At 42.0% G+C, this 24,034-nt stretch overlaps 1 protein-coding gene across 1 annotated transcript in view; it reads left to right on the top strand.

Moving 5' to 3' along the window:
- LOC138246575 (uncharacterized) overlaps nt 1-20,855 on the top strand; it is a 36,797-nt gene extending 15,942 nt beyond the window's left edge. Inside the window, exons 2-3 of the mRNA XM_069201259.1 lie at nt 3,068-3,259; nt 16,038-20,855. Of these exons, the coding sequence (XP_069057360.1) occupies nt 3,074-3,259; nt 16,038-19,001 (3,150 nt within the window). The 5' untranslated portion in view covers nt 3,068-3,073 and the 3' untranslated portion in view covers nt 19,002-20,855. The remainder of the gene's footprint in view (nt 1-3,067; nt 3,260-16,037) is intronic.
- Nucleotides 20,856-24,034: the final 3,179 nt, after the last annotated feature.

Raw genomic sequence — 24,034 nt, 5'->3', positions numbered from 1 at the left:
CCACGCATGCCCGTCTCGGCGTACCAGGGATCACGGTTAATTGCAGAGTAGCCCGGGTTGCACCACAATACCCCAGGAGCTTTAGCAGAGAGCCACCAGTATCTGACATGCCCAAGACCTGGCTTCCCAAAGGCGTTTACTGTTATCAATGCCCACTCTCATCCCCGAGCCATAAACCAATCAGTCCACAACTAATTGCTCTCATTTTATAATGAAGGGAACTGGCAAAGGTATGAATTCTCTCGTAGGTACAGGCAAGCTAAATTAGATGCAGGAGTATGTGGTACCAGCATACAAAGCTCTTTACTAACATCTGGAGAAGCAGTTCACAGCCATGCCACCAATTGGGAGGCAGATCTACAATTATATAAACTGGAGAAGGTCTATGGACTAAGAATTATGGAGGCATCATAAAAGCAGGTTTAGCCTTTCTCACTATCAATATTCTAGACAGCTTAGTATTCACACTTCCAGAAATGTGAAGTGACATCTAAAGTTTTAGGCATGGGCTTTTAATAACCTAATTACACAAAAAGGTAACTAAATCTTTGTGTTAGCATTGCCCATTCTGCCTTTGTTTATGGTCAGCAAGATGATGAATGGAGAAAACGTCCCACAACAGTGGTCTCTTAAATATTTCTGCACTATTCTATATAGAATTATGGTAGATTTGTATGTCAATTCAAAGTGTCTCTGATGCACCAGGAACCAAGTTAATTCCCCTAGGGAATTAGTTGCCCCCCCTCCACCCCACACCCGTATCTGCTCGTTCAAAGCAATTCAATATTAAGTAACCGTTCAGAATGAAATATAAAGCACATTAGGTGTCACAATAAAAGCTGATAAGTATTATAATCAAACCATAAAGTTTTATTAGATCATTTAAAGGAATTACAGAAAGCAAAATGTAGCTAAGAATCAGTCCATTCATCAATAAAAATGCAAGAAATGAATAGGCAGAATCAAATACAATTCAGCCCGAAATGAAAGTTATGAATCGGTGGTCAGACCAACAGTGTTGCCTTCTAAAGGTCCGGGGAGAGTGAGCTGACACCCCTCTGGATGTGGCCTCTTAGGGAAATTACACAAAGAGAACCGTATATTTGCTGTGAATGTGCAAGGCTCCACGAGCCCATACCATAATATTAAAGAAAGAATGATGAGGTTTGAAGTCGTATAGATTAGCGCTTCTCAGCTGATTCACATAAGAGTTCTTGCCCTTGGCGCCCTTCAGACATCCAGTGACTTGCACACGATTCGCTACCGGAGTTGCAGAGACAGGGTCACACAATAGTCACACCGTGGCCCCATTGGAGGAGGCCTGAGACAATTATTTTGAATAATGCAGCCTGCTATGAAGCTTGGGAACAAAGCATGTTGTATATGAGAAAGAAACATCATGTTTCAAAACAGTATTTACAAAATAGGTATTGTGATCTGAGTGCACGGTGAGGAAAAGGACAGAGAGATGACTGAGGGCATAACGTGGCTTTCAAGTTTGCCATTTTGAATTTGAGGCCTAAAATTAACATATCTTAAAGTGCACAGGTCTCAACAAAATGTTTAATTTCAACTATATGTCAATCACATTATGTTAATACAGTTCTACTTTTTGTTATGAAAACCTGTTATCAAGGCTATCCTCTGGTAACTATCTGATACTCGTCGGAGAAGCTGTGCTGCATACAACTTGATGTAGAGGAGGGCTTGGAAACGTGTGGCCACCCAACAGTCCGGAGCGGTCAGCGGTTACTGGAGTGACACAAACAGCCGCTCCATCCTTTGTCTGGACATATACACTCACCTAGGCCTTTTTAAGGGACCCCCTGATTTATTTATTTTTGTAACAAACTTTTTTGCCACTTTGTATTTCATACTGTATTGGTATTGCATACTTTTGAGGATATTCCCAGTGTTCCTTTAAGCATGTGTTGTGTGTGAGTGTTTTTTTTTTGTCCAGCAAGATATGCATTGCAAGAGTATTTTTCCGAGGTCTCAATACTACACTGTCATGGTACACAGATATTCATAAAAGAGCAATATCCTTTTAAAAACAAATCAAGAAGAATTTGCTTTCTAACAACTTACCTAAAACTAGGGATGGGGAATATACACTACAAGGTAAGGGTGGGTAAGGGATCGGGTGTGGTCGTGCTCTTCTAGATAGCGATTGTAAGTCTGTAATCGCCCAGAGGGTGAAGAGAGCTGGGGATGACGCAAGGGCTTCTGATCTTTGCAGAATTGCCCGGGTTGCACTAATATCTCAGGAGATTCAGCACAGAGCTGCCATTTTCCTCACATGGCCCCCTGTAGGCTCTTTCTATTATCAATGCCCTTCCACGGATCCATCAGCCATCGGTCACTTCTCAACCAATTGCTCTCTTGTTATAATGAAGGCAACTTGTAAATGTATGAATTCTCTTAGGGGTACGGGCAAGCAGCATTAGATGCATGACTGTGTGGTACCAGCACTCAAAGCTCTTTACTTACCTTCATAGTAGCAGTTCACAGCCATGCCACTGATTGGGAGATAGATCCACAGGTGGAGAAGGGCGGAGAAGAACAATAGATACAAAGTAAAAGCAACTTTATCCCTGCTCCGTATCAGAATTGTAGGCAGCGTAGCATTCACACTTCCAGAAATGCGAACTGACTTCTGTTTTGCGCATGGCTTTTTCTATCTAACAAAAGGTAACTAAATCTTTGTGTTGCCATTGTCAGTTCTCTGAAAAGACTGGTTTAGGAGGGACTACCTTTGTTTGTGGTCATGGATCTGGGGAAGGCTTTCCAAATAGTGGTGCCTTCAATATTTCTGCTCTTTTCTATAAACAAACTATATAGAGAGCTGTGAAAGTATCCATTCCTAACAGTGCTGCAGCAGGAAAACAACAGTGTCCAACCCTCTGGATTCGTCTTTTTTTAAATTATCAGCGAATTCTGAAAATAAACATGGGTGACCCTTACGTTTTTAGTCCAGTTTTGATGCAAGTGTAAGACAGTAGTTTGGGGGCGCGTTTTGTACATTTGCTTACACTGAATTGTTGTGTTTTTTTGTTTTCTTTTCCAGGTCATCATGGAGTTCAGCGGGAACATGGAGTTTGACTGCAAGGTGGAGTTCACTGGGGAGGTGGACCTAGGTGAGGAGGTGGAACTCGGCACTGACATAGAGTCTGCCAGCGAGGTGGTGTTCCAGGAAGTTGGAGCTGAGATCGAGCTGCAGGAGAATGATGGTTGTCCAGAGGAAACTTGTGTTGTGCTGGTAGGTGTCAGTGTGCGAAAGGCTTGTAGCTACTTCTTCCTATTTTGTACACACCTTTCTGGTTGAGAGCATGCGGTCAGGTTTGCTAGACTGCTGGCACACAGTGAGTTTAAAAGATTGTCCACTACTTGAAAACTCTGATAGGGCTGGAGATGTCTTACTCTGTGCCTGGAATTTGTCAGAGGTGATTAGGTGTTGTTGTGGGCTCTTGTTCCCTCCTATTTTTGCTGCATGTCTCCACTGCCTCCCCCACAGTCGACCATCCCACCCTCATAAGAACCCTGGAGTTTCAAATGAGATTTGCCTGCAGTGTCCTTCCCTGGTTCTCTTGCCTTCCCGACCATCACTAGTTTGTTCACCTGTGGAGACCCCAAGGATTCATACGGTCTCCTGACATCTTCAACCTCTTCATGGAGGTGCTTGACAACAGACAGACAACAGCATCAAGATTCACCGATATGTGGATGGTACACAACTTTACCTGAGCCTCTTCTTCTTCTGACATCCAACTCCTCCAACACTGCCTACATTATCCAGACCTGGATGTCCAGCGCCTACCAGAAGCTCAACTCAACAAACACTGAATTCCTGTGATTTGTTGAGAAACACAAACAACAAAACAGTACAAACCTGGCTCAATGACATGAACCTTGACAGTGTCGAACCCCCACTTTCCAGGAATGCAAAGTCACTTGGATTCACGCAGGACTCCAACCTCACCCTCAAGGAGCACATTGGCAAAAAACAATAAGGGCAGTCTGGTATCCACTTTCTCTTTTAAAGATAGTGAAATAATTAGATTCCTGAAAGCAACTTCAGAACTGCTGTACTAGCACTCCTATTCTCACATCTGAATAGTGTTAATGCCCTGCTTTATGGCTTTCCAGACTCCTACACGGTCATCCCTCTTAATGACATCCTACCCGCCTCCACATGCCTCATCCAGGGTCAGACAAAATATGATCACATTACCCCCATTCTGATGGAAATTCATTGGCTCCTTTTGCTGGCCAGCACCATCTTCAAAACCAGGCTACATCATTTACAAAGCTATGATGACCAACACCCCGTTTATCTTGCGGACAGGCTCACCATCTCTGGTGGTTATTGTCACTCATGCAGCCAGGACACTACAGTAGGGTAAAAAATAAAAAAACAAATAAGCAGGCCATTTCCATTTGGGCACCCAGGGTCTGAAACAACACACCCATGTCCATCAGTACCACCCCAACTCAGCTCCAATACAGAAAAGAGTTGAATACTTACCTCATATAAGAACACTAAATCACAACATGTTAGCAGCCAACAAACCAGCTATCCCCCCTATTGCTCACTGACTTTACGGTTGTCTTTAACCCTGTCCTGCACTCCACTGCCTTTTGGCTACGTTGGAGCTGCAGGAATACCATATAGATATATACATACTACATAGTGACTCAGGTCTATATTGCTAGGTCCATGAGTATTTGACTCTAGTTTTCACAATACAAGGTCCATCAGTTTTTAACTCTAGTTTTTACAATACGTGGTACTAATATATGAAATAATTGTACAGTTGATTGGCATAACTTCACTTTCATTTGATGCTGACAGCAGTAAAAATGATAAGGGGACTCTCACCTGTGATTGTGAGGTCAGCGTAAGTTTCATCACTGAGTCTTTGGTCCGTCATGTTCCACAAGTGAGCGCCTAGTAGTCTATTGATTTGAAGTCGATTGTCTAGAGCCTTAATGCCACAACAGTAGGAATCTCCCCATCTTTACACTGATGGGCCATCTACAACATAGCACACATCTGTAGCTGACTCTTGGGGCATGCTATCACGAGTGCAGTCCGATTCAATACAATTATGCATTGCTTTTGTATCCTTTGTTTATTGTACATGCCAATAACAAACATAAAGCATATTAATGTTCATAAGGGTAACTCATTTTACTAGCTTGGACCATTTGTCCTTAGTTAGGCAAATAGTCAATATGTTTCAGCGTCAGTAGGCCCTCAGGGTCCCACACATTTGACAAGGCTACATTCATCCTACCGTATGTGAAAAATGTGTTCAGTGCACCTGTCAGTGTAAGTGTTTCCATCTGATTCTCACTACTCCAGGCGTAAGGTTGAAATCTGTGGTCTAGGTAGGTGTAGGCAACCTAACGTGTTTAGCCTTCTATTTGGGAAGTGCTAACTTAGTCATGGATTTTGTACATATACGAAAAAAAAGTAAGCCCTTGTTTGGAGCAAAGTCAGAATATATCTTGATATACATCAGTTCTGTGAAACAGTTATCAACTCAATTGGATCTTTGATACTGTTTCTTCTGAATGTGTGGACATTTTGTATAATTGTAGGAAGTTATGAAATTTGCATGGTCTCATTGAAACCTTTAGCCACACAGTTTATTTTTTCTTCTCCCCTAGCAGGTTGCATTTAGTTAAAAAGATATCTGTCTCAGAATTAAAGAAGGGGACACATTCATTGCTGAAACCAGCGGAGCCCATAACTTGTTCAAAACAATAGTTATAAAGACAGACTCCCAATCCTTCCTTACTTGAGCAAGGTGATGATGAAACATTAGTTCAAGGGTATACACTTCTAGGCACTAGGATCACTGCCTGCCAGATAACTTAGCCTAAAATAACATATCTTGGACAATTATGTAGATCTGCTGACCAAAATGCTAAGTAAAACAACTGTTATTCCAACATGGCCCATGTCTAAGCAAAAGCGCCAATCCATGCAGGGGCAAAGAGCTCCGAAGTGACCTATCTGAGCCTGATATGGATACAGTCAGTAAGTTTGTGAAGGCAGTGGTACCTCAAAGAACCGGTGGACTCCCTAGTCGTTTTTCTTATATTTGAATGAGTATTAAACATAGCAAAGATGAGAAACCTGTAGGAAGAAAAATGATCTTTCGTCATGGAAAATCGGTAATCATCAGTCAGCTCAGGCCAAAAAAAGACAAGAGCTGCAGACCGTATTGTGAAAGAAGCATCACCAAGCCTCATTCTAGCTATACTAAAATATCATACAATAAGGTAGACCATCAAAGAAAGAACTCACAGACATTTTCGTTAATGGTTTTTGACCTTGTTTATATTTTAACACCAGCACAGCCCTTGGCCTTTGAGCAGACATTCTGTATTTTCCATCTGATATGATGTTGGCCCACTAAAGTCACCATGCCACAGAAGTCTCTTCACGTGTGGATTTCTTGTGTGCAGAAACATTTCTAATATGGTTGTTATATTTACTTGAGAAACATCTACAGCTTTATCTACCCGCCCTATTCAAACCTACTGTTTTAACAGACTAATGCATCCTCTTATGGGAAAATGTGCATCCTTTTGAGTACCATATTTACAAAGTAGAAACATTGCAGTTCGTAACACATAAAGCAGATAATCTACATCATTGGATACAGGGTGCTCGCTTTGCTAATAGATGTAATTAAAAAACCATTAGGTCAGTAATTCCTTTTAATCCCTGGCATCTGTCCAGCATCCTTCAACAACTGTAGGTCTTTAGAAGTGCACCAGTGGGAGATCAGAGACCTGACTGCTGAGATTACCAGTGTAAAAACATGGATTATTAAGCGGTGTGGGTGGCTACCCCCTTCGAGGAATACTCCGAACCCTCACATCTGTTGTTCAGCTGGTATTATTCTACAGGAAAGAGCCTTACCAAGCAAAAAGAAACCGATTGCGAAAGACTGAAAATATGCAAAACTAATGCATATGTTTTTGTGTAGATTCTGCCAAATATTGCTCACACTGAACACCTGGCTTTACAACGCCATTCCCTCACTATGAGTAAGAGTTTGGTACCGGCTTTCTGGATTTATCCTGCTGTGGGTCTAAGACACAGTTAAAATCTCTGCGTGTTACAGGGTCCATGTTCTGGACCATGAGCTCCAAGAGTTTCTGCGAAAAGGAAGAATCATCCCAGTTAAGACCATAGTAATTAGTACCTTCTGACCTGCCAATATCATGCAGGGACCCTGATACATTGCAAATGTGCTCAGGGGGAAGAGTCTATAATAGTCTCAAGCCAAGATGTCATGTGAAAGATCTTCTAATCTTTGTGTGGCACATCCTGTCCCCGCTCCCTCTCCCCTTCCCCACCATCCTGCACTGATAACCTGCAGGTTCTGGAGCCAGGCTAATTATGTGATCCTCCTTGGTGTCAGCTTTTTTGAACATATTTGACTTCTTATAGTTGAATTTATCTATCTTTTTTTATAAAGCACATCACTCGTCCCCTAAGGGACATCATAGTACTCAAAATGGAGTCCATCATTATGTTCTGCATGCACCAGCACATAGATAATGTCCTTAACTCCTAAACAAAAAGAAGTGTCAAGACTGATTTGCATATGGCTGGGTCCAAACTGGAATGGCATGGGTAGCAAAAAAACGATGGATTTAGGCCCAGATCTCTTTACTGGGGGTGAATGTTTGACATTGTTCAGCATTCCGTCCATCACTTGTTCTTTTTGCACTTAACTCGTAAACAGCCAAGTCTTTAATTTCTTCTTGAACCCCAGGTGATCTTCAGTAAGACGGATATTCTCTGGTAGAATATTCCACTGAGCCGCCACCAGATAAGAAAATTAATGGCCGCCTGATCTAATTTTTTTTATTCGTTTTGTTTTGGCTAGTGCCAAATTGCGAGATCTCAGGTCAGGTATCCGAGGATAACATTCTACTCTCGCTTGTAGAATTACTTTTCCTGTAATATAAAGAGTTTTGTGTGCATGGCAAATAATTTTAAACTTTGCTCTTTGAAGCATGGGCAACCAGTGCAAAGTGGCCAGACACGAAGAGGCAGAGCAGCATTTCTTTGTTACAAATCATTTTGGCTACTGCATTCTGTATCATTTGAAGTCATGAGAACAGGTAATGTGCCATGCCTTCATACAATGAGTTGCCATAGTCCAGACTACTTGTAATGCAAGGTTGGACTATGGCTTTCCTCCAATTGACTGCTATCCAGTTGAACAATCTTCTTAAAAGTTTGAGAATGCAAAAACACTTACCACAAGGGTATTCACTTGATCTTGCATAGACAAACAATTGTTTATAAGGACTCCAAGATTATTTGCAAACCTCTTAGGCCCAGGAGCAGAGCCCAGTAGGGTTGGCCACAGTGAGGAGTCCAAATCAAATGTGCTCCATCAAAAAGTAAGATCTGCAACTTGTTGCCGGTTAATTTAAGACAATGATCTGTCATCCAATTGGCTGCCTCCAGGAGACAAATTATCAGTTTATCTCTAGTTTCAGTGTAATTTCTATGAATATCACCAACTGTGTATTATCTGCATGAGAGCAGATGTCAAATGCCCATCTTTTGACAATCTTTGCAAGGGAGGTAATGTATACATTAAAAAGTGTTGGGCTCAAAGATGAGCCTTGTGGGACTCCGCAGTTGGCTATCTGGTGATGTGACTTATAAAGGCCAAGCTGAACTGTTTGCATTCTGTTTTTTAGGAAGGAACAAAACCACTGTAAAGTTTAGAGTGGAGTCCAGTTTTGTGCAGTTTTTTGATCAGTAATCTGTGTGACACAGTATCAATAGCTGCTGAAAGATCTAGCAGTATCAGGGCCGCAGCTTTGCCCTGAACTACTACCAATCTAATGTTGTCCACCATGGGCAAAAGAGTGACTTCTGTACTGTTTTTAGCTCTGAAACCTGTTTGGGAGGAATCCAATACCTTGTTCTTCTCCAAATACATGGTCAGCTGTCCATTGGCAAATTTCTCTAAAATCTTTGACATGTAAGGAAGCGGAGAAATTCATTGATAATTAATTAGAAAGAATGGAGGCATCAATGCCAAAGGGATATCTAATGCTTGTTTGCCGGAGTCTGGATATACAGCCTCTGATAATGAGCGATTATATACCTGGGCCAGGTGTGGACTCAGTATGGGAGCTAACCGCGAATAGATAAAATGTGGACCTGGGTCCATAGGAGACCCAGATCTTACCTCTCCCATCAGATTCTCTACCTGCTCTTCTAGCATCAGGAAGGGACCCTAATTGTTCGCAGTTGATCTTGTCTATTGCAGGTTATGTTTTAAATGTAGAACATAATTTTATTTTATCACTGAAGAAATTATTAGTCTCTTCATAACTGAGAAAGACATGTTGGGTTAGCAAGCTCTTTCACTTTTCTGAAGAACTCCTTAGATGAGCCACTATTGTCCTTAATTTGTTTCACAAAATACTCTCTTCGCTTGCTTAAATACTTATTTAATTCCTTCTTATATATTTCTCTATCCGTTATGTCTTCAGATTATCCCCAACTATGCTCAAGGAATTTACACTTTCTCTTGATTATTCTTAGTTGTGGCAAATACCATTTTTCATAAGGCGATCTTCTGGTTTGAATGAGTTGTGTTCTGAGGCGCACAGAGATCCAGGGAATTTATAATGGCTAAAGATAATCTTTCTACCTGATTGGTAAATGACATCTCCTCAATGTCAATAGGAGGTCCAAAATGGTTTGTAAATGAATCTAGGTTTATGAGACTCCCAGCTCCACCTTGTCCCTTTCAGAAGGTTCAAGGAAAAATAAATCAAGGAATGGTCTGTCCAAGTTAAAGGATTGACTTTTAAGATTTTAGTAGATTTGATATTGGAGGAAAGGAGATCCACTGTATTTCCTGCTACATGTATGGGTCCAGTGACCCATTGTTTGAGTTGAAGGATATGCATATCATTCACTAATTGTCTACAGAGAGGGTCTCCTGTCTGTTCAAAATAGAAATTAAAATCTCCGATAACCAAATATTGGTCATGTTTTAGACAGAGAGAGGAAAGCTGAGCAGTTAAATTGGCGGTAAATTGCAGATTATAGACTGGTGTTCTATAAATACCCCTTCCCTCCAGAATATTAAATTTTTCCCATGTTTATAGGGATGTGGGCTGTAATTCCTGATGGGTGAAGTGGGAGGTCATAATTTGCGATGACCAAATAATGCTTAAGGACATTCTTTTAAGTGAAGACGTTGGAGCTGTGCTCAGCAGTTATGTGTTTCCCCATGGAAGAGCCTAGTATTCCGATCCCTCATCCATCTCACTTGGTTAAGTAGCCTCAGCTTCTTTTTGAGATCCATGCAGTGGGTACCCCTAAGAGGATTGGGTCATTGGCCTCCCTAGACGCCTGTGTAAGTGTGTCAGTAAGGTCACAGGCCCAGAGTTCATGGAGTGTTTGTAGAACCATAAACACTGGCTAGAATTTTACAGCCTTCCACAACTGGTTCTGTTTCCCATGCTTGATTGAACTAAGGGCCAGATGTATCAAAAGACTGGCTGCAAAAAGTGGACAGTAACATCCTACCAAATTTTTGTGACCAGTCTTCAATTTTGCAATGCAACCTATGTACCAACAGGTTATGTCGCAAAATGTCCACTTCAAAGGGGCTGCAGAACAACCAACCTAATGAGTATTTATTAGACAGGTTGCTAATTCTAACCCCCTGCTTAACTGCGGACACAGGGATGGTGGCCTCCAAAGAACAGCCGACCACCATCTCTGTGTTTGCATTCCCAAGCGGAAAATGTTTTTAAAAATGTGTGTTACTTAAAAGACCCAGTACTACTTTAAAAAATAAATAAATTAAGGTTTCCCATTTGGGAAAGCTGTGGGGAGAGAAGGGACTGGTCCCTTGTACCCCTGACTGCTCCCCCAACATTACCCAGCACTATTCACAAAGGGGAAGGTGGCCCAAGTGGTCTTTTTAAAATGTGGAGTTTGTAATCGTGAGGACGCAATTAGTTTATGCCAGCTTGAGTTTTTAGATGTTGTTTGTGGCTTGGGGAAATATCTGTGCAATATAGGAGAATTTCGTTGACTGCATGTAGTGTTATTCTTTTAATTGTGAATGACTATAAAGTATAAGGCAATTGGACAAATACATTTAAGTTTTAAAACTACTGCGAAGTTTAATTCACTCCTACATTCCAGGTGCACGAAGGCCACTCTGCCATCTTGGAATTGGTTACCATGCCACTGCTTGCATCATTCTTTCTTTCCAAAGCACAATGCCTCCCCCAAGGCTTTTCTTGCGCCCCGCTGAACGCTGCACCTGCTCGACAGGTGCCGGCATGCACGCCCTCATATACCTGTGCTGAAGGTGCCTTTCATCTGTATCTCAATAAGGATACAATGAGAATCCTCCACAGTCTGTCTAAAGGGGGCAGGTTATCTTTGGGTTGTATGACTGAACATTAAGTCACCTGTGGAGGACTGTCCTGCAGTAAATGTTCTTCCAACACCATAAGTATTGTAAAATAGAGAGGTGCTGCTTTTCAAATATTTCCCACTAAGCCCTTTTATGCACTTATTTTGATACATGTATATGGGTGGTTTACCTTCACTTTCTATTCATGACCTAGTAATGAAGGCCCAAGTGGCTTAAGGGGGTTACTTACCTCAGGGTATAACAATGTCAGTTTAACAAGTTTAAAAACAAAAAAAAATATATAAATGTTTGGGACAAGCACAAGTAAAAAAAAATAAAAAAAAAAATATATATATATATATATATATATATATATATATATATATATATATATATATATATATATAAAATATGCATAGGGCCAAGGGTAACACTAAAGGTAAAATAATGCTGCCAAGCATTGATCGACTTTAAAACATTGTTAATGAAATGGGGGTAAAGGGTTAAATTAAAAAAGTTGGGAGGGCTACTGTAATTATTAAGTTAAGATAAAATCTGGTAAAGTTAAATGACGAGACTGGATACCATGGGCCTCTCATACATTATTTTGAAGAAAATGGAAATTCTGAGATTACCATCTGAATTCGAAAATACTGCCAGTGGTTATTTGAAAAATAACTATAAAACTATATTCTGTATACTATATTCACTTTGAGAATAATAGCGCATAGTTGATAGACCTCTCCCCCCAACCCACTGGGAGTATAATAATCCCCACAAGGAGAATAATAATCCTTCACTGGGAGAATAATAATCCTCCACTCAGAGATTAGCGGCCCTCCACTCTTTAATAATCTCTGACTCAAAATAATATTCCCCAGAATACTTATCATATAATAGCAATTAGGTGATTAATCAATCAGAGAATAATAGTGTCCTGACAGAGGATAATGCTCCAACTCAGAGAATAATAATATCCGTTTGCGGAATAATCACTCAGAGAATCGTATTCACTGCACAGCCACTCGGAGAATGATCATTCGGAGACTAAAGGTCCCCACTCGCAGCCTAATGATCTCCACTGTGTGAACAATAATCTCCTTTCTGCCAATAACGCTCACCGCTGGATGAATGGTCCCTTGTATACTGATCTCCTGAAGAATAATAGTCTCCATCAGAAGAATGATAGTCCCTTTTGGATAATGATAGTCTCCGCTCTGAGAATGATAGTCTCCGCTCTGAGAATGATAGTCTCCGCTCTGAGAATGATAGTCTCCGCTCTGAGAATGATAGTCTCCGCTCTGAGAATGATAGTCCCCGCTCTGAGAATGATAGTCCCCGCTCTGAGAATGATAGTCCCCGCTCTGAGAATGCTAGTCCCCGCTCTGAGAATGCTAGTCCCCGCTCTGAGAATGCTAGTCCCCGCTCTGAGAATGCTAGTCCCCGCTCTGAGAATGCTAGTCCCCGCTCTGAGAATGCTAGTCCCCGCTCTGAGAATGCTAGTCCCCACTCTAAGAAGAATAGTCCCCACTCTAAGAAGAATAGTCCCCACTCTAAGAAGAATAGTCCCCACTCTAAGAAGAATAGTCCCCACTCTAAGAAGAATAGTCCCCACTCTAAGAAAAAAATAGTCCCCACTCTAAGAAAAGAATAGTCCCCACTCTAAGAAGAATAGTCCCCATTCTAAGAAAAAAATAGTCCCCATTCTAAGAAAAATAGTCCCCACTCTAAGAAGAATAGTCCCCACTCTAAGAAGAATAGTCCCCACTCTAAGAAGAATAGTCCCCACTCTAAGAAGAATAGTCCCCACTCTAAGAAGAATAGTCCCCACTCTAAGAAGAATAGTCCCCACTCTAAGAAGAATAGTCCCCACTCTAAGAAAAATAGTCCCCACTCTAAGAAGAATAGTCCCCACTCTAAGAAAAATAGTCCCCACTCTAAGAAGAATAGTACCCACTCCCCACTCTAAGAAGAATAGTACCCACTCTAAGAAAAGAATAGTCCCCACTCTAAGAAGAATAGTCCCCACTCTAAGAAAAAAATAGTCCCCACTCTAAGAAAAGAATAGTCCCCACTCTAAGAAGAATAGTCCCCATTCTAAGAAAAAAATAGTCCCCATTCTAAGAAAAAAATAGTCCCCACTCTAAGAAGAATAGTCCCCACTCTAAGAAGAATAGTCCCCACTCTAAGAAAAATAGTCCCCACTCTAAGAAGAATAGTCCCCACTCTAAGAAGAATAGTCCCCACTCTAAGAAAAATAGTCCCCACTCTAAGAAGAATAGTACCCACTCCCCACTCTAAGAAGAATAGTACCCACTCTAAGAAAAGAATAGTACCCACTCTAAGAAAAGAATAGTCCCCACTCTAAGAAGAATAGTACCTACTCTAAGAAGAATAGTACCTACTCTAAGAAGAATAGTCCCCACTCTAAGAAAAGAATAGTCCCCACTCTAAGAAAAGAATAGTCCCCACTCTAAGAAAAGAATAGTCCCCACTCTAAGAAAAATAGTCCCCACTCTAAGAAGAATAGTCCCCACTCTAAGAAGAATAGTCCCCACTCTAAGAAAAATAGTCCCCACTCTAAGAAGAATAGTACCCACTCTAAGAAGAATAGTACCCACTCCCCACTCTAAGAAAAGAATAGTACCCACTCTAAGAAAAGAATAGTCCCCACTCTAAGAAGAATAGTACCTACTCTAAGAAGAATAGTCCCCACTCTAAGAAAAGAATAGTCCCCACTCTAAGAAGAATAGTACCCACTCTAAGAAGAATAGTCCCCACTCTAAGAAGAATAGTGTTCCCCACTCTAAGAAAAATAGTCCCCACTCTAAGAAGAATAGTACCCACTCCCCACTCTAAGAAGAATAGTACCCACTCTAAGAAAAGAATAGTCCCCACTCTAAGAAAAGAATAGTCCCCACTCTAAGAAGAATAGTACCTACTCTAAGAAGAATAGTACCTACTCTAAGAAGAATAGTACCTACTCTAAGAAGAATAGTCCCCACTCTAAGAAAAATAGTCCCCACTCTAAGAAGAATAGTACCCACTCTAAGAAGAATAGTACCCACTCCCCACTCTAAGAAAAGAATAGTACCCACTCTAAGAAAAGAATAGTCCCCACTCTAAGAAGAATAGTACCTACTCTAAGAAGAATAGTCCCCACTCTAAGAAAAGAATAGTCCCCACTCTAAGAAGAATAGTACCCACTCTAAGAAGAATAGTCCCCACTCTAAGAAGAATAGTGTTCCCCACTCTAAGAAAAATAGTCCCCACTCTAAGAAGAATAGTACCCACTCCCCACTCTAAGAAGAATAGTACCCACTCTAAGAAAAGAATAGTCCCCACTCTAAGAAAAGAATAGTCCCCACTCTAAGAAGAATAGTACCTACTCTAAGAAGAATAGTACCTACTCTAAGAAGAATAGTACCTACTCTAAGAAGAATAGTACCTACTCTAAGAAAAAAAAGTCCCCACTCTAAGAAAAAAAAGTCCCCACTCTAAGAAAAAAAGTCCCCACTCTAAGAAGAATAGTACCCACTCCCCACTCTAAGAAGAATAGTACCCACTCTAAGAAGAATAGTACCCACTCTAAGAAGAATAGTACCCACTCTAAGAAAAGAATAGTCCCCACTCTAAGAAAAAAAAGTCCCCACTCTAAGAAAAAAAAGTCCCCACTCTAAGAAAAAAAAGTCCCCACTCTAAGAAACAAAGTCCCCACTCTAAGAATAAGAGTCCCCACACCAAGAATACTAGTGTGGAGAATAATAGTCACCGATCAGAGAATAATAGTCCACGCTCAGAGAATAATAGTCTCCACTTGGAGAACAATAGTCTCAACTTCGGAAATAATCAAAAGAATAATCACTCAGAGAATATTTACTCAGAATAATCAATCTTAATCTTGAAGTGATCGTTGGCCCTGAAAAGCTATGAGGTAGACAATTGGGGTAATCTGCATGTTTTGTTCTCCCTTTTTTAACCACTGCACAAAGGAAGTTAACTCCAGGTTGGATGGCTGCCACCTTTAGCCAGTCTGCTCAATTCTTACTCTCTGCCTTATTCCCGGTGGCCATGGGGTGATGTGACCTTCTCATGACTCTGAAAGGAGGAGGACTGGAGCTGGGAGTGTGCTCTCAGTTCTGTCTCTTAGTAGTACCACTCATGACCCATCTTAGAAACCATTGAGAAAAAGCATGAATAGTAGTTATTCTTTAACTCAGAATTCAAGTAAGTCCTATTAGCCATGGGTGGAAACATGTCCTGGTTCAAGACTTGCTACATGGATTTACTTCTACTTCCTTGTACCTGCGCTCCTTTTTTGCCTGTGTGTATGGCCCTTTTACCACTAGCATTTCTCCTAGTGGATACTTACCTCTTTACAACACACTTCTGCCTTAATGGCTTCCTTAAACACACTCTCGTGCTTGCTTTCTCAGTCATGTGCATGAGCAGTCTGCCATTCCCCCATTCACTATCTCTTGCACACGTCGTCATTAGTTACTTGATTACTCGGGCTGAGTTGCCGAGTCAAGCAGTGGTCTGCTTCCTCTTGCAGCTGCAGAGTACCTAATTAAGCTTTCTTTCTTGTTCTTTCTGTAGGAAAACAAGGAGGGCTGCCCTTCCTGGGACCTAATGCATAGCTCTGACTCCAGCTGCGATGAATCTGTGGAGACCCACGTTGTGGAGCCTGCGGTGGTGCTGAACGACGCCGAGATTCTGAAGAGGGAAGAAGTGATGAACCCTCACCTCGGGGCTCTACCTCAGAGGAAGAAGCTTGACGTGGGGCAGCAGGTCGCAAAGTTTTCCATCTCTAAGGGGCTGCGCAAGCGTCTCTGCACCTATGGAGTAGTTCTCGGTGGCAAGCCTGACCTGTGGAACAATGCCTACAAAGCTGCACTAATGGCCCTGCAGAAGAAGGGCAAGGGGAATAGAGGACGTGGCCGAGGCAGTGCAGGATCTCACTTAGCAACAGGGCCTCGAGCTTCCCGAGGTAGAAGGCCCCGCCAGCAGGACCGTGGCACCACAGCTTTCCGGACCACTAGAGGAATTGGAATGGAATGTCTTGAAGATTCAGTCTTACAAGACAGTGAGAACAATTCTAGGGAGCAGGAAAATTCATACAATGAATGGCTGTCTTCAAATCCTGGCTACCCATTGTCACATGAACAGGTAGGCCAACACAAAGAAATGGAGAATATCTCCAGCACACAGCCATTGATCTCTGACGACCCCTCATTGGAAAGGCATATGTGTCAGAAATGTGGGCAGAGTTTTCGCCGTATGTGCAATCTAGAAAAGCATGTCTGTTTGAGGGTGGCTTGGAAGAAAGCCTCACTCAGAGGTGGGCGTGGAAGACCACGGAAGGCTTTTAATATGGGTCCAGCCATCACTTCCACTAGTGGTGATAAACGTGCATCAGAAACTGGTGAAAAGCGAAGCTCTGGGACAGCGAGGAAGCGAGGTGCCTTCACTGGAGTAAGGTCGAAACTCACTCAAGCCCCTGAGCTTGAAAACAGCTGCCCATCCTCCACTAACACCCCATTGGGTGAGAGCATAGAAAGTTCAGTACCAGACACAGTTGATATGATTACCCTGGATAAAATGTGTATCCGAGCCCAGAATGAGCTCAGGCAGCTGCAGAAACACTTGCAGGTTAGAGGGATGGATCCACCCCCTTTGGCGAAAGGTTTAAATTTCACCATGCCCGTTCAGGTGGGCCGGAGAGTTCAAAATCCTCTACAAACAGCAAAAGTTAAAGATTCTCACCAACCATCACAAGGAAAGAAAAAAGTCTTAGTGGTTGAAGTGTTGGCCCCAGAAGATGCAGAGGTTGGTTCATCTCCCTCAGGTTCTGTTCAGGTGTCCCCAACTAATCGATCAAACCTCAAAGACAAAAATGTGTACAGTGTTGTCAGCCACCTGAATGGCTATGTCAGACCATGGAGTACCACTCCAGCAACTTTCATGTGTGACCACTGTGGGCGCCAGTTTATGCGTAAGTGCAACTTGGATAAGCATGTATGCTGGGATATGGATCCCAAATTCTCGGGCCTCAAAGGTGTGCTCCGGCGAGTTGCTCCAGAAACGCCCCCTGACCAGTCAATGGGGCAGACACCTAGTCCACCGTCCATCCAGGTTGATAACTCTGGAGAGGCAGATGCTGTCGGCCCAAGTGACCGAGGACACCTTGTACAGAAAATCCAACAGAACAAAATCACAGCTCCTCTGGACAAATCCAAAAGTGGTGAGAATCAAAGCCTTGCTACCGCACAAGTCCGGAGTGCTGTGAAGAGTAAATTTAAGTGTCAGCAGTGCTTCCGTACTTTTCTACGCAACTGTGACTTTGCCACACACTTAAGGTGGCATGCGAAGGAAGCAGAGCTTCTGCAACTAACAAATCAAATCCGCAAACTGCAGGAGACGATCGGGGAACCCCCACCAGGCCCCAAACCATCAGTGGACTGGCAAACTTTACAAGGTAATCCAAGCAGAGTCAGCACTAGTGGGTCAACATCAACATCCCCCTGGCTGGGGCAATCGGGAGCTATCACAGAGCATAAACGTTTCTCATGTGATGAGTGCGGGCGTGAGTTTGTGCACAAGTGCAACCTTGCCCGCCATCTCCACATGCATATGGAGACCAACTTCTTGATTACTAAAGAAGATGATGAAGGCGAAAGCTCTGATCTCTCTCTTGGTGTGTCCTCTCTTTCGGGTACTGAAATGGCTGGCCTCTTGAGCCCAGATTCCGACTTTGGAAGTGCTGACATTGCAACATACCAACAAACATGCTTCCAGGAGGAGATGGAGCCCATGCAAGAGGAAGGACAGGACGAGGAGGATGAGACAACTGCTAATTCGCAGAGCGATTTTGAAGTAGTGGTGAAGACTGAAGAGGATTATGACTTTTTTGAAGATAACCCTTACCGCCATGCTCAAGCTCAAGAGAAGGATGAAGGTTTCATGGTTGTCAAGGTACCCCGGGAAGATGGCCAGGGTAGCAAAACCGTAATGATGGACATGAAGGACTATGAAAAGTTCCATACTCCACAGACAAACCCGAGCAACGACTGGTCCTTTTCAGAGGACACAGACAGTTTGGACATGAACATAAAGATGGAGCATCCTGGGAGTGTTAGGGTGCTGTCCTACCACACAAATCCTTGGTACAGATTGATCCAAAAGTCAGCAACTGATATAACATGGCGCCTGAAGACTAAGAGGCGCTTTGGATGCAGAGACTGTGGTGCTCTTTATGGCTTAGCCTCTCAACTAAAGAGGCACCGCAGCAGGAAAAAGAGGCAGTACCGAATTCATCGCTGTGACTGTAGGAAGGTGTTCCGGGGGCAGCTGCACTTCCTGCGGCACCAGCTTCAGCATCTGGAGGCCACAGTCTTCATCTGTGCCACCTGCGGGCGGTCCCTAATGGGTCATCAGCAACTCCTCAGCCACGGATGGGTACACCCAAATGTTTCGCGATTCCAGTGCTCCTGCGGAGTCGAGTTCAGGCGCCTTCCCAGCTACCTCTGGCACACTCTGCCGAGTATACAGCGCCGCAGATGAAGAGCCCTGAGCTTTTCCGTAAGGTTGTGGAATTGAAACATATGGAATTTGCCCTTCTGTTGCACTCCATGCAGCACTTTTCCTGCCAGTGATAAAAGATGTCTGGCTTTAAACAGCTGATCTTAGTGAAGAAATAGGCAGAGATCTAATCTCATCACTTAGTTGACTGTGAAAACCAGGAGATCCGCTCTACATCTGGATCCTCACTTGACAAGCACATGTTTGTTCCTAATACCATTCCTCGGTTCGTCTAGCTGTTCACCCGGTAGCACTTGCAGACTAACTAATCCCATTGCTACAAAACTCTACAAACCAGATGTAATTTGGCTTGATTTGAAGTTGAATGCGATAAGTCCTTGAAAGTTAAATAAATTCTATGAAGTGGAAGATTTAGGCATCCCTGATCTTGCTTGGTAACGCCTCAAAGCTGAGAAGCTACGTAAATGCTCCAAGTTATGTCTCAATTCTAGTCGGTAGGGAAATCTGTATTTTTCTGCTGCCAGACATAAATGTCATGAGCATTTGAAATATTCACCCACAGTATCAGCACATGCTTCCTAAATTATCTGTTGAGACTGTGGATCACGCTACCACAAAAAAGGAGGAAATCTGGACATGTACATAGTATGAATTTTTTGTATTTGTGTTTGCATTTGGGTGCACCGCTCTTTTGGTGCCAAGTTAGGTTTGTGTTGTTGCCTTTATGCGCCATCTAAAGGACAGCGAGACATAGTACAGTGCCAAACCTATTGCGACCCCCACCCTAGAAAAGGACATCAACTAAGGAGTGTTTAAGTATAGCTGGAAATCCATTGCCACAAGGATATAACTTGCTTTGCCTGTATGTCCTGCAAATATCACCCCACTCCCTGTTTGAAAAGAAGGGTGGTTTAGGACTGGAAGGTGGCCATGGGTAACAAGAACCAGGAATGAGTGACATTAATAGCTTCACCTCATGTGAGCTTTTGAACTTATGCTTGAAAGGTGTACAGTCTGCTTGCTGTTGCACTAGGTTTATTTTTCCAATGACTAATTCTTGTGCCTTCTTATTCTCAAAAGGAGCACCAAATGTGAACTTGTGAGATTTGCCATGTAGAGCACCTCATTGGTGCATTGTGGGCAACCTGTGACTTAGTCTACCAAAGGGGCACGTTACAGATCCCCGCGAGACCACTTTATAGCGAAGCGTCCTGCAGGCGACAGAGATCCATATAGGATCTCAATTACCCTGTTTTCAGGCAAATACAGAAAAGAGCGCACCTCGGTGGAGGTGCTTGTGGATCGAGTTTAAAATTGAGATTGAGGTTCCAGGGACGGGCCTGTAACAGCAAGAGAGTTGCTAGTGAATTACATAACATCAGAAATGTTAAAAATATTGCTCTAAAGTGTCCCATATTCTAAAGTAGCAACCGTGTTATTTTGTACTTGTATGCACTGTCCTAATTGTGCTACTATATCAATTCAGGCACATCATTCTGTTAAAATATTAACTATTAATGGACCTACAAATTGATTTTGCACCTTTTTGGATAAATATTGTGGGATAGTGTACTCCCAAATTCAGCTTTACACCTAATTTGTGTTTTCTTGGGTGAGGATGGAAACGAAGAATTTGACGGCAGTCAGGGGCAGCCGTACATTTCAGTGAGGGGGTGTTGAAAGCTGTGTTTAAGTTTGGCACTTTTTTGGTTCTGTTTAAAATATTGGTTAGAAAAGACTTACAAACACTGCAGAAATCTGTTTTCACAGTGACATTTCTTGACAAATATTGAGTTAAAAAAGTTGTATTCTTATCGCAATTTTTTATTATTTGAATTTCCTTTCTTTTGTTTTGCCAAAATAAAAGGATGGGATGAGAAATGATGGCCTTAGTGTATCTATTCATAAATTAGGATTAAGTCAACTAGGTAGTTTATCAGTTTAATGCATCTGTTATATATGCAACATTACTAGCTAGCAATGACTTGGCTGTAAGCTTTGTGTACGAAGTAACTTAATTTTTTGTTGAAACTATAATTTTGGTTTCAAAGCAAAGAACAAATAGTAGATCATAAGCAGTATTAAACTATGACCCAGCAGTCATTTATGACACATAATAAAGCTATAATAAAAATGTTCACATTATATTTGGTGTATTGTAACTAGGTCTCCTAGGTTAACGCTTATTAAACAGTGTATTAGGTGTAGGCAATTTCTTTACAATGACAGGTATTAATAGTGTCATTTTAATCTACATTTGCTTTCAGGCTCATGCAAACTCTTAGTGACAGATGGTTTTCAGGCCTCCACGCCCTCGTATGCTGCATTCTCTTCCCGTTTTTACAAAGAGTTGCATAGAGGACAACACACATCTTGAGTTTGGGAATTATGAAGAAGGAACAGCACATCACTGCACTATATTAACCCATTTTGTAACCATTGAGGTCAACCATGACCCCAGGGTATCACCGCTTTGCGTTTTGCCAGCAATAACCCCATTGCCACATATCGGTGGGTTGAAGCGGATAGGTCTTTAACATAGTGCAAGGATGCCCCAACAAGAAACCTCTAATGCTTCCTCAATGTTGCCTGCGAGGGTAGCAAAGATATCCCACCAGAATGATGCAATTTCTGTAGGAAGTCTGCATCTGGATAATTTTATACATGTATCTAGTAATTTCCTAACCAGATGATTTAAGCTGGTGCATACTAGAGTCCGTGTAGAAGCTAGTAGTGAGGAAGCTTATGTCTGATATTGGTTTGTGTGTAACAGAAGCACCATGTCTCATTTTTGCTGGAGACTTGAAATCCGCGTCCCACACAGTGTAATCCTGGGGTTCTGCAGGGTGTGTTGTGAAGCTACTCTGAAGTGTGTTTCACATTCAAAAGAGTTAAGAGTTTGTGTGATCTACTGCACCTAAAATCCCACCATGTGAGAAGGTAATGAAAAAATATACCCTATCACTACCCCTTAATCACCGCCAATCTGTAAAGAGGCCATGGACAAAGGTTGGGGTTAAGGATAAAAAGCTATAGGAATAATTGTTTGATTTGGAGTTAACCACAACTTTGTTTTTTTAATTAAAACCATATATGTTCAATACTTAAAGGGGCTTTTAGCCAGCTCTTTTCATCCATTGGTCTGTTTCCATATCATGCCTCCACCCACTACAGTATACAGCAAGTGGCAGTGAGTTAGCCTACTTCAGCCACTGGCTAAGTTTACTCTGCATGACTAAATTTTGCTCTTTCATAATTCCCACATCTGCACACAAGCTAGTTCCCTTCAGTCATATGTTTTTGTTTTTACTTTGTTACTTTAGTGTCACATTTTTATTTAAAGCCTGATATGATAGCGTGATGTTTTGTACATTGAAGTTTTATCAAATCCTGCCTCCTCCTACTACTGCTGTTTTCGGGTGGACTCTGTTTATCAGACTGTTGCTATTTCACAGCATACCAGACTTTGTACATTTGGCACTTTATAAAAATGATCTTCTATGTAGAATGCACGCAATGAAGCACATTTATAACTGTACTCCTGTTGTCATGCTGGTATGTATTTTCATTGAGAAGTACAGTTATACTTGCAACCAATTTAGTTTGTACCTCCTTATTTAGATTTCTAATTTGCTTTCAGGGCTCTTGTATATCATGCTTATATAGACATTATTACTATTTGAAGCTCTGCTGTTTAATCTATCCTATCTATCTATCTATCTATCTATCTATCTATCTATCTATCTATCTATCTATCTATCTATCTATCTATCTATCTATCTATGCAACTAAATCTGCTAAATAGCTATGCAACACTATCTGTACAACCCTTTCTACCGATCTGTCTTTGTAAGCCTCTCTGTTTATCTATCTTTTCAACCCTCTCTATCTGTAATACATATTTACACAAAAACATTACAAAAAAGCATTATCAAAGGCAAGACACTGGCTGCCTACACCTAACTGAGTGTTAACCAAGACCTTTTGACTTTACTACAGTTATGTGACTATCCTTGCTACTTATAGGGGCTTTCAGCCAGGCTTCATCTATTATTCTGTTGGTGTGTCATTCACATTTTTCTTGTACCCACTCCATCATGCATCATGGGGCATTGAGTCCATTGGCTGACTTCCCTGTGAGATATGATGTGCTTCCTTTTCACAAGGAGTACATCCACATACGAAACCTTAGAAGCTTGTTTATCCACTTGGCCACTATTGTCTTTACCTACATATGGGGTTACACCCCCACATATTTCTCAGATGCAAAGAAAGTTCATTATCGCATGAACTACTTCCAGGTGTCAAGAGAGCACATCAGATTTCAGGCAGTATCATGGGGAGATTCTGGTGTGGCTCCTTAACCTATGGCAGAATATCATCAGGGATGATGAGATTCTCTGCATATCAAATTGGAGACCTCTATGTTAGCGACACTGTCTGAGGATAGAGGCCAAGGGTTCCAGTACTATAGCGGGGGCAGTGGATACTCTGAGAAGTCCCCCCCTCATGACAAAAATAGATGGCAACATAAGAGTAATGACCCTTATGCTCGCCTGTGGCTCCCAATGAAGTAACAATATCTTTGATGCCCACTTCAGTGTGAGTGAGATCGTGTGATGTCTCGTGGGTGTACAATATGTGGATTGTGGAGTGAACAATGGCAAGAGGATGTTGTGGGGATTTGTGAAAGAGGGGCAGTTGCAGTACTGGGCTGATGGATGTGAGATGCATTGCATCCTGAAGCGAGGCCCCATTCTTGTTGCTCAATTTCCTGTAAAACATTACTTGTGGAATAAATGATCCTAAGATCTTCACGTGGTTAGACCACCTGTTTGTGTTGCGTCACTGGCATGAGGAAGTCTGAAACAGGGTAGCAACAAGGCTGCTTTTATTGGTGGCACCCTTCAGCCCCTAAGTTCTAGGAACAATGCAAGACCTAAGGAAGTAAAACGAAGAATCGTGGAATAAGTAAATCATAAGAGGCACCGAGAATCCATCCTCTTTATGAAGGCTGTCAGAGCATCCATTCATAACTTTCACTTGTTTCCCAG

This window comes from Pleurodeles waltl, chromosome 7 (genome assembly GCF_031143425.1).
Source record: "Pleurodeles waltl isolate 20211129_DDA chromosome 7, aPleWal1.hap1.20221129, whole genome shotgun sequence".
NCBI lineage: Eukaryota > Metazoa > Chordata > Amphibia > Caudata > Salamandridae > Pleurodeles > Pleurodeles waltl.
This window is presented reverse-complemented; position numbering and strand designations above follow the sequence as displayed.